Source organism: Pongo abelii, chromosome 9, assembly GCF_028885655.2.
Source record: "Pongo abelii isolate AG06213 chromosome 9, NHGRI_mPonAbe1-v2.0_pri, whole genome shotgun sequence".
Classification (NCBI taxonomy): Eukaryota; Metazoa; Chordata; class Mammalia; order Primates; family Hominidae; genus Pongo; species Pongo abelii.
In genome coordinates, this window is record NC_071994.2 from 31,689,786 (window position 1) to 31,708,226 (window position 18,441).

General features: G+C 43.5%; 1 protein-coding gene across 3 annotated transcripts in view; it reads left to right on the forward strand.

The window, feature by feature from the left end:
- Nucleotides 1-1,092: 1,092 nt before the first annotated feature.
- Nucleotides 1,093-18,441, forward strand: part of PAMR1 (peptidase domain containing associated with muscle regeneration 1) — a 97,588-nt gene continuing 80,239 nt past the window's right edge. The window contains exon 1 of one of the 3 annotated variants that reach the window (XM_024254422.3): nucleotides 1,093-1,629. In XM_024254422.3, the coding sequence (XP_024110190.2) occupies nucleotides 1,557-1,629 (73 nt within the window). In that variant the 5' untranslated portion in view covers nucleotides 1,093-1,556. 3 annotated transcript variants of the gene reach the window in all.

Consider the following 18,441-nt stretch of genomic DNA (forward strand, 5'->3'; position numbering starts at 1 on the left):
CCCCCAGAAGCAGGGCTGGAGTTCAGAAATTCTTTCTAGTAGAGCACCTGTGTCAGGGCTCCTGACCTCCTGATCTGTCCTGAGCTTTACAGATTCTACCTTTCTCAGGTTTCCCACCTTATCTTTTCCCTTCCACTTCCATTTCTTAATCTTTACTCCAGGCCTTCATCAATAGTCCAGGGTGACTTCTCTTCCCGAGACTTTGCTTTGAGCTCAGCACACCCTACTCCTAAACCACCAGGGCCCGCCAACATCTAGAGAACAAAATTAAAACTTTAATGGGGGTAACTGTCCCCATGATTCAATTATCTCCACCTGGTCCTTCCCATGACACGCGGGGTTTATGGGAACTACAATTCAGGATAAGATTTGGGTGGGGACACAGCAAAGCCCATATCAAATGGTGAAATATAATTCTGCATAGGTAGCATCCTTAGAAACTCTATAGCATAGTGGCTAAGACTATAGCCTGTGGGCCTAAGCTGCCTGGGTTCAAACTCTGGCTCTGCCCCTCACTAACTGTGTGGCCTTGGGTGAGTTATTGAATCCTCAATGGTTCCGTTTCTCTAATTGTAAAATACAGAGGCTAGGTTTATTGTGAGGAATAAATGAGTTAATACATGTAAGGTATGTGACACCTGGCACGGAGAAGTTTATTTAAAAAAAGTCACCTATTATCCTATAAAACATCCTTCTTCCTCACTTCGAGATGTCACTTCCTATCTTGTACCTAACTAAACTGAGCCCTCTCGGTGGAGGCAGTGAGGGTTCTTGTCTGTTCTTCTCCATCCCTGCCTGGCGTGTGTACAGGAGCTGTTTATGTTGCTGAATTCACCATCATGGGGATCACAGGAAGAGGAAAACTTTTTCCAGTAGCTCAGGAGCTGTTTATGTTGCTGAATTCACCATGATGGGGATCATAGGAAGAGGAAAACTTTTTCCAGTAGCCTATAGTTGCAAAAGATAAGCTTTCCAAACTGTGATCACCTGGAGCAAACGGAGAGGAAAGGAGATAAACGAGGAGTGTTGGGTGCGGAGTGGGGGAAGGCTCCCTTTCTCCTCCCATCACCAACTCCTCCTTCTCCTCAGGCCAGGCTTTGCAGTCAGAGAGGGCAAAGCCAGCTTCCGTCTCAGCCTCCCGTAGGAAGATCTCCCGGCCTCACCTGAGCGCCCCGCAGCCCTGGGTACCTCTGCTCCCACCCAGGGTTCTACGGCCCCTCCTTCCAGCACCCAACACTGGGACCCCACCCGTACCTGGGCTGGCCTCCCTGCCCCGCAGCTTCCTTTGCAGCCGCCGTCCCCCGGGTCTCCAGGCATGGCCACACCTCCCGGGGCCCCTCAAGGGTTAAGGCAGCAGAGAGGAGAGGTTTGGGCTGACGTCGCTCTGGCTGAAGGTGGTTCCCCTCAGATGAGGATGGGAGAGCCTGGCGAGCTGAAACCCGAGCTCCCGCTCAGCTGGGGCTCGGGGAGGTCCCTGTAAAAGCTGCCTGACCCTGGCCTCCCTGGGTCCCTCCTCTCCCTCCCCAGCAGACGCTCGGGCACCAGCCGCGGCAAGGATGGAGCTGGGTTGCTGGACGCAGTTGGGGCTCACTTTTCTTCAGCTCCTTCTCATCTCGTCCTTGCCAAGAGGTACTGTGAGTAGCGTCCGGGACACCCTAGGAGGACACCCTAGGAGGGAGCATTTTCCCCCTGGGGTCTGCCTGGGAGCAGGACTGGGAATCTCAGGAGGTGGGGTGTGTGTGTTTGGGGTGAGGGGTTTTGGGGGGGGGGCTTTTCCAGTGATAATCTTGGGGACTTGGCTGGTGGTGCTGGAGCTCCTGTGGCCCTCCCTGAGACTGTGACGTGATTTTGTCATCCCAAATCGTGGGGCTGTACTGTCTCAGGAAAGCGGACCAGCTCCTATTTTATTTGCTCTTTTTATTATTTTAAAAGTACCAAATTGCCTTAGGGAATCAATTCTGAGTTACCCGCTCTGACTTGCAAAAGTGAAGTTTCTCTTGGAAAGTGCTCCCTCAGAGGTGAGCAGGAAAGAAAGAAAGAAAGGAATAAAGAGCAGGGAGGGCTTGCTTGGTGTTCTTCTGGTGAATCTTGCTTCACGAAATCCTACAGCCATACCCCTTCGGAGTAGATCCAAGCACAGGAGATTGACTCACTCAGCATATATAGACACACTTCCTTTCTGATGAGAGTGAGAAAGAAGAAAAAGCCAAGGTTAAAAGTGCAGATTGTTTCTGGGATGCACAGGGTTTGTTTTGAAAGAGCTCTGGCTTCTTTGGTTTTCTTATGTCATTTTCTAAGCCACAATCCCCAGGTCAAATGGGCTTCTGGGGACAAATGAGGCTGGGACATGACATGGAGATCCAGCTAAGGGCAGAAGCGAGGACATGGCAGGCTTGTCTTATAACAGCCCGCTTGCTGGCAGGCAGGGAAGTGGGAATGTCATAGGAACATCTGTCCTTCTATGGCCCAGGGGGTAAAGTGAGACCTCATGAGGTGAGGGCAGGCTGAGATGTACAGATATGACCAAATGGGGCAGCTCGGAATAGGGGCAGGTTATGTGTGAGCCTTCGCTTCTTCCCTTCTGTGCTGGTTACCTGTCACCTGAACTCTATCTGAGAGCTGGGTGCTCTGCCGCTGCAAGTAGCTGGCAAGTGCCTGAGAATGAAACAGGCCAGGTCGGGTGGGGATGATGCTAAATGCAATAACCTGTGTAGAAGGGAAACTCAGCCACAGGCACATCCCTTCATGATCAACGAAAAGCTGAGATACACAAACCCCCCTGCCCTTCATTTTGGTCAATACTTTCCATCTACCTAGAGCCTGCCTGCCCAGGTGGGATCTTCCTTAATGATTTACAATAAAGATGGTGAGTGTTTCATTTGAATTTTGCCTCCATGGTGTCTGGAGCAGCCCAAAGACAATAATAAAGGAAGAAGGAGCCCTTCATAAGGGCTGATAATCCATAAACCTAAACACTTGCCTAGGGGTAAGTGGGTGACTTTGCATTAACGCACCTCCCTACTTCATCTTCGCCTTTGGGCATGGTGTCAGTGGACCAGCTCCAGAGGACCTGGTTCTTCTCAGAGTGCCAGGGCTCAGTGGATTCGATTCCTCAGTGTTACATCAGTGTTCCCCTGCTTCCTGTTTTATTACATGGCAGGTGAGATGCTTCAAAGCCATAAAAGTTAAAAAAAAAAAAAACAAAAACAAAAACCTGAGCTGCCTCTTTTTCCTAGCCCAGAATCTGAAAAATCCATTTATTTCTGACCCGAGAACGTCTTTTACCTTTGGCTGTGAAAAAGCTTCAGGGAGGATGCACAGTTTGTTGGTAGCTAAACTGCTGCCTGAACCAGTGCACAGCTTCATGTGTTTAGCAAGGATATTTTAGTTGTTGAATGTTTTACTCACATTTCGAGGGAAGACGGAGGAATAGCGTGGAGAAGGAAAATATTTCCTCAAGGAGTGAAGAGAGTCCACTCCCTGCTGGGATGCTGAATCTGGCCCCAGTCAAGAAAAGCTTGGAAGCGTATTTCCTCTAATTAACTTTTCTAAAAAGAGTATTTGCTGAATTGTAAACATCCACTAGGATGGTACCAGAGAGTGTTGTTGCTCACTGGCATGTGACACATGTTGGGAGGATGAGAATCCAAACATGAGGCCAAGTGATAACCCAACATAAACAGAATGAGGGGAGAAACCCAACTCCACTGACTTCACCAAATTGCAGTAGCTCTGCCAGTGTGATTCTGCCGAAGAGGAAAACCTCATTTAAAATATGGGACTCTTGGGAATGAAAACTTAATCTGGAGAACTTCACAAGTGTTGCTTCCAACAGACATTAACTTGTGGGGAATGAACATAAATGCAACCAGGGAAGATAATTTGAAGTGCAGATATTCAGTGGGTAGGAAAAACCAGCTGAGAAAGGAAACGTGGAAAGAAAGCAAGGGAGAAGGGGTGGCAAGAAAAATTAGATGTTAGATTACACTGGGATGTGTTGGCAAATTCCTAGGAGAAAGCTAGGAAAATTGGGCCTTCTTGGCAGGGGTGGATTTTTGCGGGGATCATGAAGAGGGTGTTCCCCTAATATATACTCTGAGAGCTCCTGGCATCCCCAACAGGAAAATAATTTAATGATGGGATCATGGAGTTTAGGAGCTGAGAGTGACTTTAGAAATTATTTTAGTATGAGTCCCTCAATTCAGAGGACGAAGAGATTAAACATCAAGCAAACACTTAGTGAACATTTATTAATGTGTCCAGTCTTTGAGCCAAAGGCTTTATGTGCATTAATTCTCAGACCACCCTGAAATGGCATTGCTATTATTATCCCTGTTTTACCGATGAGGTTCAGAGAAGTTCTATGGAACACAGAGGTTTAAGGATATACAGGTATGGTTCCCTCAAAAATTGAACATAGAATTACCATTTGATTTAGCAATTCAATTTCTGGGTGTATACACAAAAGAACTGAAAGCAGGGACTTGATTAGATATGTTTACATCAATGTTCATAGCAGCATTATTCCCAATAGCCAAAAGGTGGAAACAACCCAAATGTCCATTAATAAACAAGATGCAGTATACATCTACGATGGAATATTATTCAGCCTTAAAAATAAAGAATATTCTGATACATGCTATAACACAGATGAACCTTAAGACCTTATGCTAAGTGAAAGAAGCCAGACACAAAAAGACAAATGTTCTGTGATGCCACTTACATGAGGTACTTAGAATAGTCAAATTCATGTAGACAGAAAGTAGGATGGTAATTGCCAGGGCCCAGGAGAAGATGGAATGGGAGTTATTATTTGATGGGTACAGAGTTTCAATGTGGAATAGCAAAAAGTTCTGGAGATAGATGGTGGTGATGGTTGCACAATAGTATGAATGTACTTATGCCACTGAACCATGCACTTAAAAACGATTTGAGGCGGGCGTGGTGGCTCACGCCTATAATCCTAGCACTTTGGGAAGCCAGGGCGGGTAGATCACGAGGTCAGGAGATCGAGACCATCCTGGCTAACACGGTGAAGGCTGTCTCTACTAAAAATACAAAAAATTAGCTGGGCATGGTGGCGGGCGCCTGTAGTCCCAGCTACTCGGGAGGCTGAGGCAGGAGAATGGTGTGAACCTGGGAGGTGGAGCTTGCAGGGAGCCGAGATCATGCCACTGCGCTCCAGCCTGGGCTAGAGAGTGAGACTCTGTATCCAAAAAAAAAAAAAAAAAAAAACCAAACAAACAAAAAACTATTTGAAAGGTAATTTTTTGTTGTATATATTTTTCCACAATAAATAAATAAACGATTACACTGGCAGATTAGTGGAGCCCAGGGTGAGCTCAGGCTGTCTAGTTTCTGAACCCAAGTTCCTCCGTTACCTGGAGGACATATATTCACACATCCAGAATATGGACTGATTATGCTGATGGACATCTAACTTTGTTAAGGTTTTAGGATGCACGTGAAGCAGGGGAAAGAAAGCGCTTGCTAGCTCCTGTTTTAGCGGCATTGTTGCTGCTTCTTGGCTGGTTGTGGCAAAGAGGGAGACTGTGCTGATAGACCACAAACTGGCAGCCTTTGGAGCCAAAAGGCCTGCAGAATTTACTTAGTAGGACGCGAGTGCTTCAGAGTGTTTTGAACCTAAATGTCTTGAGGTAGGCTGGATCCTCTCTAGGGTCTGACACTCCACCTCTCAACCCATATGTTTGATACCTGCTAATCCTTACTAGCATTTGAAGTTTCGACCTCCATTTCTGAGAGGGATGGGACAGGAAGGGGGAATGAGAGGGAGAAGGTGGAAGGCTGGATGGTGAATGGAGGGAAACAAGGGAGTTAAGCTGCTGAGGACTAATTGGCCAACAGGATTTTTCAGAGCATCTGGTACATCAGACTTTTATCAGTGTCTAACATATTTTACTCTGTATATTTCATGGAACAGAATCTTACCTCTCTCTGTGACCTCCAACTCTTTGGTAAAATGTTTTACTTTCATGAATGCCCTTGAGCATAAGCTTTCGGTGGAAACTGAAGACAGGGCTGGGTGTTATATCTGGGTCAATAACCTGTAAACAAAGCACCTTAGACATGGGAGCCCAGAAGCAGAGTTGACCTAGAGTGTGTAAGTCCCTCAGGAATATGCATAAGTCTTGGGGAGGGCTTTAGAATGCCACTGGCATGGACAATGGATTTGACTTAATCTTATCCACATCTGGGTTATACTGGCTAGACAGAAATGGCCAAGATAATGGTGCCTGGGACCTAATGACAGGTCTTAAGTCTGAAAATTATTTCCATCTGCCCCACTGGGGTGGCCAATCCTGATGCAAAAGAAAACTTCTCTACCTGCCTCCCCTGAGACCAGCTCTAGAAGCTGCAGTTGATTTGGGGTGTAAGCAAATTGGGAAAAGTGGCATTTCCATGATAAATGAGGGGAAGGTTTTGCCCTATTCCCCCCTCATGGAGGAGGAGTTGTCATTCTCACTTTGTGGATATTTGAAAGTCACAAGAGCCCAGCCTCCCTCCCCTCTTATTTTAAAGGGGAGGGAAATGCAATGTTTACATTTTCCAGTTCCTGAATTCCAGGGCAAAGAACCCAGAGGCCAGCTGGAAAACTGAAAGCCACCAGATCAGTGGCAGAAACTCTATTAGATTCCAAGCCTGGTCTATGTTTAAGGAATTCTGTTTGTCAGTCATCTCAACACCTGGGTGAGAGCTTTAGATTAAAATGAAGAGAAAGAAGTAAAAAATTCAGGACACACCAGATCTCATACCTGTAAACAGAACTGCTCAAGGAAGGCAGAGAATTGGAGTTGGCTGGAGATACTAATCTCTGAATCAGTGTGACTGCTACCCCCTACTCAACTATACCCCTTTTTCTTGGTTGCAGTTGTCTGTGAGACAGACTCAGAGCCTACGTGGGTTGAGAGTGGAGTAAGTAGGGGTTGCACATAAAGGCATCTTTACCCTTGATGATAGAATCATCAATGGTGGAAACACCTTTGAAGAGGCTTCCATCCTAGCATATCTAAGGAAATGAATCCCAAGTTTGGCTATCCAAATAATTTATTGAGTTTGTGGTAAACACTAGGCACTCCCGTATATGCTTTATATATATTTACTTAATCCTCGCCACAAACCTAGGAGGTAAGTACTATTGTTGTTTGCCCCACTTCATACACAAAGGAGCTTAGGCAAAGGGTTTCAGTAACTGCCCGGGTCATATAGCTGGATATACGTGTTTTTGAATCCAGTCTGACTCCATAAGGCATGCCCCGAAATGTGACACAATACCACCACAGTAAGCAGTAGGTCCAACGGTGGCAGATCTACTGGCTGTATTTTGGCCAAATGATAAAAAATCATAGTGTTAGTAAGGGTGTCTGATTATCCCTGGAAATTCCCAAGTGCCCAGATTGGCCTGCGTCAAGTCACGTTCTCACCTCTGTGGAGGTGGAGTGGATGCAGGAAAAAGACAGAGGCATCAGCCCCAGTAGCACCACATGGAACCCAAGAGGAGCCGTTCCCTAGAGGAAACAGGGGTGCCAGGCAGACCGAAAGTCCAACCAGTTTCTGGGACAGCTGTCCATGGTGTCATGTACCTTGCTCCCAGTAGACATGAGAGGTGAGAATTTCTTTGTCCCATGGTAAATTTTTATCATCCAAATCACATGTCTGTTTGCAGAGGAACAGAATTGCGAATGAGACCATTTATTTCCAGTGTGGCCCTGACATTGTGCACGTCTGCTCCTTTATGGATGTGTTCTGTGTAAACTCTTAAGCCATGGGATGGGAGGAGCAGACCTGGAATGAATAAAGAGGAGCATTTTTCCCCTTTCTTTTTTGGCAAAACATAGTTGATCAATATTGCAGGGGATGGAGACTCAATCCCTTTCCTCTAATCCTAAGATGGGTTTTGACCAATTCATCTCAACCTTGAATGAGGATCTACTGTCTATCAGACACCAATGTCCTGGATCTTATGTCAGCTATTTAAGGAAGTGGCCCCCTTGGCTGAGCAGCCATGAAGACTACTATTTCTGTCACTCTTCTGTCTCTGGTGTTGGATAAATGCCTTTATTTCTGCAGTCTGGGCGTCTTTATCATCGCCTTCTCTGAGGTTCTGGCTGTCTCAGAGGGTTGAGTTAGTGGTTTGGCAGCAAGCATCCCTGTAAGTAGAAGTCTAGTCAGTTGACTTGATAATTGGAAAACCAGGCTGTTGCTGCCAGAACAGAGTGAGGAACACATTTAGCTAACTTTAGCTCGGGGGAGACACAATTGTCCTCACGCACTGACACAACAATTGTCCTCATGCACTGAATTTATGGTGGGTTAAAAATATTCCAGCTAGCTTAATGAAAAACCACTGGATGGAGAGGGGATGTTGGGTTATTTTGCTTGAAATCAAATGAATTATTTGATGACTCCAAGAAACTAAAGCATCAATGTTTTTCAAATCCAGTTGCACTTCTATTTACTTTATAATTCCACTGGATGGTATAAGGGAAAAAAGACAAAAAGAGGCTCTGTGATCAAACAACTTGAGGTGATCAGTTAATTCTCTGATCACCTCAAGCTGTTTGACCACAGAGCCTCTTTTTGTCTTTTCCTTTATACCATCCAGTGGAATTAGTGCTCCATGCAATACAGCTTGAAAAACTCTGATCTCTCACCCGTAAGGCATAAGACATGGAAGAATATCTCACCATTAAAGAGGAAAGGGTAAGAAGGGAATTTGAAAGTCTAAAAAACATGGGCTTCCCTTTAGACTTTTGCATCCACCATGGGATCCCTCCTTAGAAGTTAATGAGAATGATGGAGAACACCTGAAATGTCCTAAGACAAGTTGCCTGGGCTTAGCTTCTGCCTGGTATCATCTACTCCTATAATTTTCAACCTACCTTTGCTTACTTGGATACAAACAGAAGTGAGGACATGGCTGGTGGTAAGGAATCTTCGTTACAACACTTTTTGGTCTGGCTTTTTGCCTCCCAGGGGGTTAACTGCCTGCTTCTCAATGGTGTTCAGCCTCCCTTTTGGGCAAGCCTGGTCCTCTGGCCAATGCACTGGTAGAACAGAATGGGTAAGTATCTCAAGCCCTCGTGGAAATGAGATACAAATTGCAGTCAACAAAAATATTCACTAATGGACCCAATGGATTGCTCTTTCTGTACAATAGAGACTCTGAAAAGTCACAGCAAGAGAAGATTCTAACATCGGTCTTTGTCACAAATCGCCTTTACACTCAGAATCACACATGCTCCCATGTCCATATTCATGTATTTATTCAGTAATCCTTATCAAGCCCCTATCAGGTGCCAGGCATGGTTATAGGTGTTGGGAATATCAAGATGAATAGGACAAAGTCCTTTTTCTGAAGGCACTTGCAATCTACTGAGAGAACTTATGGTTCAGCTTGGCATTTCCCAAAGTGGGTTTCAGGAAATGCTAATCCTGGGAGATATTCAGCAAAAGTAAACAGAATCCAGGATGTTATGATGAAATAAGTCTGGGGGATTTGGAGATTATAGACTCTGCAGAGTCCTGCAGTAAAGAAAGCTATAATTCATTTTTATAATGAAACATTTCACAAAGTTGTTTGACCACAGAGCCTCTTTTTGTCTTTTTACCTTATACCATCCAGTGGAATTAGTGCTTCAGGGAATACAGTTTGGAAAACTCTGACCTCTTGCCCATAAGGCATAAAATATGGAAGAATATCTCACCATTACAGAGGAAAGGGTAAGAAGGGACTTTGAAAGTCTAAGAATCATGGGCTTCTCTTCAGACTTTTGCTGAGGTATGAGTAGGAAGTCTGATGTCCTCATCACTTAACATTTGCTGAGATGTTGAAAGGGCCATGAGATGATGGCACATCCATGTTCCTATGAGAAAAGTTCTTGCCAGCACTAATCAATCTGGGCTATGGAGAAAACTCATTTCCTGTATTCCAGGTGCTTGTAGTAATGTGAATGGTCTTGGATCATTTGGCAAACTGAGGTGTGAATCTCATTTGTTAGCACGCCTGATGATGTGGCAGTCTGGGAGAGGGAAAAGAGCTGTGACTTGACTTCTCAGCTAGATGTATCATGTCGGATACAATTATCATCAGTCTACAGAGAATATTTGAGCATCCTTCTAATCCCTGCAACATTGAGTTTAGGGTCTAATCACTTCCCTCTCCCACCTCTTTTTTCCCCTTCCCCCCTCTCACAGAGGCTTCTCTAATCCCTTGCGATTATTTGTTTGAGCTGCCCCCTGCATTGTCACTGTTTCTACCTGATTGATATTTTATTAGATCATCATCGACTACCAAACATTTGACTACAATGTAAAGTAAGAATTGTGGCCCAATGTGTGGTCAAAATTACTCTTGTGTTTGTCAGTTCTGGTAGAGCCCAGTCACTGTGACCTTGATTTGCACAACCGGAAAGTGGTCTGTCTGTTTACACTGGGGCTGTATCCCATGGAGACAGCACACGTGTTTGAGCTGTTCATTGACCCCTTGTTTGTTGTTTGTGGGGCCTACTTTATTCCTGCCTTTGCTAAATATTGTTCTTGTTGTCACGCAACACGGTTTTTCCTTGGCCCTAGCGCTGTGTGCCTTCTCTCTCTGCCCGGACTTGTTTCAGACAGGATGACTGCAGTGACAATGGATAAGGAATGAAATCAGCTGTTCCTTTAAAGGACATCTTGCCTAAGTGGATTTTGGGAAACTATGATCTTCTCAGCCCCCACTGAATATATACCGAATTCATCTTTGATACAGATTTCTTAGAATGGATGTAAGTTTACATGTGCATGCACACAGAATAATAAAAGTAGGCATATGAGGTGCATATTTGTGTGTGTATATGTATGTATGTGCACATGCATGGGGTATAAAGTATTGTGGTTTGAAACACTGATCAGGGTTTGAATCCTGGCTCTGTCATTTATGGCTGGTTTTATTTAGCAAGTTACTTCCCCTCGCTGATGTGGCCCTATCACCTTCCAATCTGCAGACTGAGGATAATTGTGTCTATAGTATAGGTTGACTGCAGATATTAAATGAGATAATCCATTTAACATACTTACCACAGTGCCCAGCAAAATGGGAATACTTGAGAAATTAAAGTTGTCATGTACTCCTCCCTTTCCTTCTCATACTATTCTCACTAACACAAGTTTCACAAGGAATTGAGAAGGAATGATACTGGGTGTTTTCATCTATAGTTTGATGAAACTTAAATGATCCTCTTGAGGCTCCCTTTTTCAGGCCAAAGTCCCATTCTATTCGTCTGTGACTCTGTCAGAGAAAAAAAAAACAAAAGAATCCCAAAAGACTTGGCATACATCTGTCTGTTGACACTTGCTGTCTCTCCTTGGTTTTAACATGCATCTACCTTCCAGCCTTAGGAGAAATGCCTTTCACATGTCATGGCTTCATTTCTCTGTGTTTGAAATAGGGCTGGTGGCAGGTTCTTGTAGGCACGTGAGGGATAATATCTTATAGAACAGGTGGTTCTGGGCTAATGATGTTCCACCCCAAACACTGAGGCCCCCTTAAAAGTCTGCAGATGAGACATTGCTCATGACCATCCACCTGTTGTGATTCAAGCTTAGAGCCAGCCAGGAATCCTCAGGCAAAAAGAAGTTTCCCTTGATCTTGTTCTAGCTTGCAGAGCTGGGGGAGGTAACTATAATAAGGACTAGCCTGCCTGAAGTTGCTGTCAGCTCAGGGCTTTGGGACCCATTGGACATACCATTACAAATGCATCACCCTGGCTCAACATATTTCTACACTTGACATCTGTTGTTGGCCAGCTGCCTTTGGTAGACAGAAAATCTGGCTTCTGCTTCACATAGGGGAATCTGGATAGGAGGACAGTAACAGTAATTCTGGAAGCTTTTGGCAAAGAGGTAGACAGTGGCAGATCAAGACCCCCGATGTAGTCCTAATGCACTCTGACTCAGAAAGAAGATTTTAAAGTGTGCAAGCCTGGGAACAGGTGGGATAGTTTGTAGAATTCTTGGGTCTTGGGATAACGAGATTGGATTTTTAGGGTATAGCTTATATTTCATTGTTTTTAATGTAGTCATTCTAGTGCTTTGATTGATATAATATTTGCTGAATTGTATTGCCGAGTTTTATTTATTTCTTTTTGAGACTGGATCTTGGTCTGTCACCTAGGCTGAAGTGCAGTGGCACAATCATGGTTCACTGCAGGCTTGACCTCCTGGGCTCAAGTGATCCTTCCACCTCAGCTTCCTGAGTAGCTGGGACCACAGTTGTGTACCACCATGCCCAGCTAATTTTTTAATTTTTTGTAGAGACCAGGGGGCGTGGTGCGGGGGTGGGTTTGCTATGTTGCCCAGGCTGGTCTCAAACTCCTGACCTCAAGCCATTCCCCACCTCAGCCTCCCAAAGCTCTAGGATTACAGGCATGAGCCATCACACCTGGCCGCCAAATATTTTTAGATGCATTATTCAATTATTTTCTTCAGTAACCAACGCTAATAAAAATAAGACCTATTCAGCTCATATTCCAACATTTGAAATAACGCAGAAGCAGCTGTCCTTCAAGGATTTCCAGCACCACAGTTGTTGAGGATAATGGCAACTGGGGGCTCCTCCAACCTCCTAGAGTTTGGGTTTTGTTCCCTTTGAGTATGGATGTAGAATTTCTGTTTTTAAAGTAAAGCAGCAGGGGGCAAGATAAATGGAAGAGGGATTAGAGAAAAGGGACTAGGAAATGTAAAAGCAAGTGGGTGGAGCCCACAATGCCATGATATAAATCTGAACAGACTGCTTGAAAAGGCCATGTATGTGTGGGCCCCTGGAGGAGATATTACATCTCGCCTCCTTCGTTCCCTTGCCATCTGTGTCTTTTTCTATTCTGCAGAGAATAATGGTAATGTCTGACAAATATGCATTTTTTTCTTCAAAAACCCTTCATGCTCGTTGTGTTTTTTTCAACTGCAGTGACATCAATAATCTCATCCCTGTGCCTCCATCCTCTTGAGGCTTTGGGGAAATGCTGTGGCAAGGTTTCTTGTCCATGGTTGTCCAGCAGCATAAAGGAGGGGCGGATTCCATGGATGTGGGTCCAGAGTATAGCCCAGAAGATCAGAATCCCTTTCAAGGCCACTAGGAAGTCAGGATTATTATCTTTCATCTTTAGACAAGTGGGAAGGGAGAACCAATGCAAAGTACAGCTTTACAGAGACTGGAGGGAAGGTGCCTTTTTGGTAACACATTCTCCTGGAAATAGTAAAAGCAGCATCACAGGACTGTGATTTTCAAAGGAATATGCTTATTTGAAAGGCAGAGACTTAGTTCCCACCTCCAGAGATTCTGAGGGAAGATGTCTGGACTGTGGTCCAGGAATAAGACTTTTAAGCAAGCATCCCAGGTAGTTTCAATACAGGTGGTCTGGGGAGTGTGTTGTAAATGAGAACATGGGCTTCTGATGCACACAGACTGAGTCCCAGCTCTGCCACTTACTGTGTAACCTTGATTAAGGTACTTAATCTTTCTGTGCCTTGGTTTCTTCTTACATAAAATACAAGATAGTAATGCAATTGTGAGGACTAAATGAAAGAACACAGAGAAACACACGGAAAGCACTCGGCATGGTTTCTGGCTCAGAGCAAGCTCTCCATGTAAGTTTATTGCTGTTGTTGCCATTCAGAATGATGAATGACATACCTGAGAGCCAGACCAGCATGATGGTTAATGCTCTCTGACTCTGGAAACAGCCTACTTGGATTTGAATCCTGTCTCTGCTACTTACTACTTGTGAGTATTTAACCCCTCTGGACCTCAGTTTTCTCATCTATAAATAGAGGTGTTAATTGTCCCTATGCTATAGGGTTGTTGTAAGGATTCAATGAGATGATATAGATGAACAACCTAGAACTGTGTCTGGTATATAGAAAGTGCTGTGAAGGTGTTTGCTATTAGTATCTGAAACAGATTATTCATCAACCATTTTCAGTGATTTCAGAGTATAACAATATCTCCCCTAAACTTTCCTTTGGTGTGACTATTGGAAGCACAGCTCTGTTTTGAATAGACTACTGATATGACTCAGAGCATGATTGTTGATCTTAAACATGATAACACTAAGTGCTTACTGAGCATCCTGCTTGCCACTTTCCTTTTTTTATTTTTTTATTTTTTTTTTAGACAGGGTCTCACTGTGTCACCCAGGCTGGAGTGCAGTGGTGTGATCACAACTCACTGCAGCCTCGACCTCCCAGGCTCATGTGGTTCTTTCATTTCAGCCTCCTGAGTAGTTGGGACTACAGGCACATGGCACTATGCCCAGCTCATTTTTATATTTTTTAAAGATAGGGTCTCACTATGCTGTCCAGGCTGGTGTCAAACTCCTGGGCTCAAGAGATCCTCCAGCTTCAGCCTCCCAAAATGCTAGAGTTACGTGCATGAACCACCATGCCCACCCTAACCATTTTCCTTTTATTAGGTTTTGTATGCTCATCACAACCATGAAGAAGTACTATTATTACTCACATTTCACAGACGAGAAAACTAAGAAGTTTAGTGACTCGCCCAAGGCCACCTAGGAACTGGTGGAGCTGGGATTCAAATTTGGGCAGCCTCATTTCTGGATGTTTCTACTCACCAATGCTGCTTTCTTCTTCAACTGTAAAGTCAGAGGTGTGAACTCTCAAGAACCAATTATTGTGTTGCAAAGAGCAAGGCTTTGGCCCCAAAAAGCTGAGTTCTGATCTTTCTTTTCACCTGAAAGCTGTGTTACCTGGGGCAATTTATTTACCCTGTTTCCTTATCTGCTAAATGAAGAAAATAACCTACTTCAAAGGGTGGTTATGAGAATATAATGAGCTGGTATGTGTCAAGCGCTCATATATATCCTTAGTGGGTGCTGGGAGTAGAGGAGGATGAATGAAAAGCCACAGTGTAAGACAGTGTGCTTAATAAAGGATGAGAAAGGAAAGAAAGCAACACATTCATTTTCGATCCTCTACCTCTCCTCAGGGTACATGATGAAAAATCAGATTTCTAGCAAATGCATTGAAAGTTTTATCACTCTTGGCACCCAAAGTGGGGGTGATGATGGCCTTGACTCTCCAGCTATCAGTATGCTGTTAACAGGAGCAGCTGTGAGAAGGAAGGAGAAGACTGAGGTCACCTAGGTTGAGATCCAGCCACGCTAGACTGAGGGTCACTTGGTGACAGGTTGGCTCTCAAAAGCTCAGGGGGAGGGATAGAATCACCAAGGGCCCCAGCAAGCAATCTGTCGCCTCTGACTCACAGTCTCATCATTCCTGCCTGGCCTTGTTGCTGTCATCAGCCCCATGGAGCCAGTGGTCAGATCCTCCAGCGGTTAGGAATGTTGTGTGCTGCTTAGACATCAATACCAGAGATTGAGACAGCACAAGACGAGGGGGCAGTGAGTAGGGATGGGTGAGGAGCCCAAGCTGCCTAGTTGTATCTCTCTTTGATTCCTATGTCCTTTTTTCTCCCTCTGGTCTCAGAAGGTTTATAGAATTCAGACAGTAAAAATAAAACCTCAGTAGAAATTTTAATTAAATGTGGTTAGAAGGGAGAGCTGTGGGGTTTTTGGTGGACTCAAAGGTAGGTTTTTAACATCAAGGAAGAGGAGCAGGCACATGACAAAAGTGTCTTTCTTTGCCACCTTCTGGGGTGGTCTTGGCCAGGGCCTTTAGTCTGACATCTGATGTTTCTATTCGGTCTGTAACAGCCTGACCCTTGTGTTTATACAGAATCCTCAGAGTCTTTTCAGGTTGACCTTAACAGCCATCATGGCAACATATTTTCTTAAAATATAATGTTGAAAACATTGTACTTGCAGACTGTGCCTGAGGGGCACATTTGCTGCTCCTGTCCTTCTGCATAGCTAAGCTCCTGCTGTTTGAGGGATTACATGCTTCTGCATTTGTCAGCAGTAGAAAAGGACCAGTATTGGATAGTTGTAAAGCACATTTTGTCAGCCTGGTGAGGGGCTGTGCAAGATGATGATGATGATGACAGCTTTCTTTCACTCACTCATTCATTCATTTGTTCACCAAATATATGAAAGCTGAACCTGTGCCAATTGGTCAGCATTGTTTTCATTGACTTGCTATTCTCATTGATGAAACAGGACCAAGAGGTTAAATGTCTTACATTTGCCAAAGTGAATTCTGAAAGGAACAGGGCTGGACTAATATAACTGGACTTCCCACTTGAGATAGGAGATGCCAGGACTGCTGCCCATAACCATGGAAGTTGAGAGAAGTGTTTGGACTTATGATGCCAAAATACTTTGCAACTCTCTTAATATTTTTTTTATCCTGATTTTAAAGAGGGGATCGGGGAGCACTTGAACACATAGAATAATTATGCAGCAATTTAAAATTTCGTATAAAGACTATTCAATGCCAAGAGAAAACGTTCGTGATACAAGAAAAGAAACAATTTCTAAAATAAAACATGTTACCAATTTTGAGAGATAATAAGACTCTATGTTTATACATTTGTTAATACCTACATGTGGATATATATGCCCATTGAAAACATGACTTGAAGGATAGACATCAAAATGTTGACTTTTTTCTGAATACCTTTAATTTCCTTATTTAGACTTTCCTTCATTTTCCAAACATTTTCACAAGGAACTCTTTTTTTTGGGGGAATAAAAAGTGTACTGTTTCCAGGGGTGGGGGCGGGAAGGGTTGTGCAGGGATGAATAGGCAGAGCACAGAGAATTCTTAGGGCAGTAAAACCACTCTGTAGGATACTCTAATGGTGGGTACATGTCATTATACATTTTTCCAAACCCACAGAATGTATAAGACAAGAGTGAACCCTAATGTAAACTGTGGGCTCCAGTGATAATGATGAGTCCATGTAGGTTCATCAGTTGTAAGAAATGCACAGCTCTAGTGGGGATGTTGATAATGGGGAGGCTGTGCAATTGTGGGAGAGAGGGTATGTGGGGAATTTCTATACCTTCTTCTCAATTTTGCTGTGAATCTAAAATTGCTCTAAAAATGAAGTCTTAAGTGTTTGATAAAGAAAAAAATATTTTATCCAATGGAAGAGCTAGTGATGAATGAATGTGTGTAGCACCTAGAACTCTCTAAGCTTGATTTTGCTGTGTGATCATGGGCATATGCTTGTTTTCTCAGTGCCTTGGTTTATCCCAGTGTGGAGTCTATGAGTTCTTTGTGTTTTCTTTGTGCTTATTCATTGGGAAGCACCGACAAGATAAAATTTATTTGCAGCTTTCATAAGGCTTTGCCTTTAAATGTGAAAAGCAAAGTAAAGTTTGCTCAATTCCAGTAGCTGGCAAAACTGCAAGTTGGCCCAGCTTTTTCCCCCTAAGTAGGAGGCTTGTTCACTGCCCCTCTCCCTACCTCTGGAATTCTGTGAACCCCTCTTTTCTCCCAGAATTAATTCTCTAAAAAAGATTCTTTGGATTTCTCTTTGTTTCAATAAATAAGACCAACTCTTCCCTACTTCACCCTTTTCTTCACTGATAAAGTGAAGGAGTTGGATTAAATAATTTTAATTTAAAATAAAATTTATTAGCAACTTAACTAGATCATTTTTAAGATTAAATTGCATTAAGAATTTAAAAACATTTTAGCTAAAATAATGTTAAATTGCTTTAGCATACATGTAAGAAAACATTCAATAATTTCTACTGCTGTTGATATTGCTCTAAATCCTAGTTTCTGGAACTGGCCCTTAGCACCACATTGAAGTTCCCTGAAATTTGTACAGCTGAAGCCAAATGGCCAATGTGGCCCTTTCACAAATGTAATTCTGATAAATGGAAAAAAATAAATGCAAGCAACAAGATGTTGCTCTTGTCTATTTATTGCATTTTAAAATGTCTTTAGCTGGTTAACTTGAAATATTTCTCAAAATATATTTCATGTATCTATTTCTTACACATTCATTTTTTGGGGGTACTTTTCTGTCTCTGCTCAAGCTGGGAGAGAAAGAGGGATAGTGGATTTATCAAACCAGAGGGGAAGGAGCACAGTTACAAAATCACCCAAACCATCACCTCCATATTGCTGGGAACTGGTTTTATTTTTGCAAATGTAGTCATGTGCTATATAATGACATTTTGGTCAATGACAGACTGCATATATGATGGTGTTCTCATAATTTTTTAATAGAGGGCACTATTCATAATAGCAAAGACATGGAGTCAACCTAAATGCCCATCAACGGTAGACTCAATAAAGAAAATGTGGTACATATACACTGTGGAATACTACACAGCCATAAAAAATGATATGTCCTTCACAGCAACATGGATGGAGCTGGAGGCCATTATCCTAAGCCAACTAACACAAGAACGGAAAACCAAACACTCCATGTTCTCACTTATAAGTGGGAGTTAAACACTGAGTACACATGGATACAAACAAAGGAACAATGGACACTGGGGCCCACTT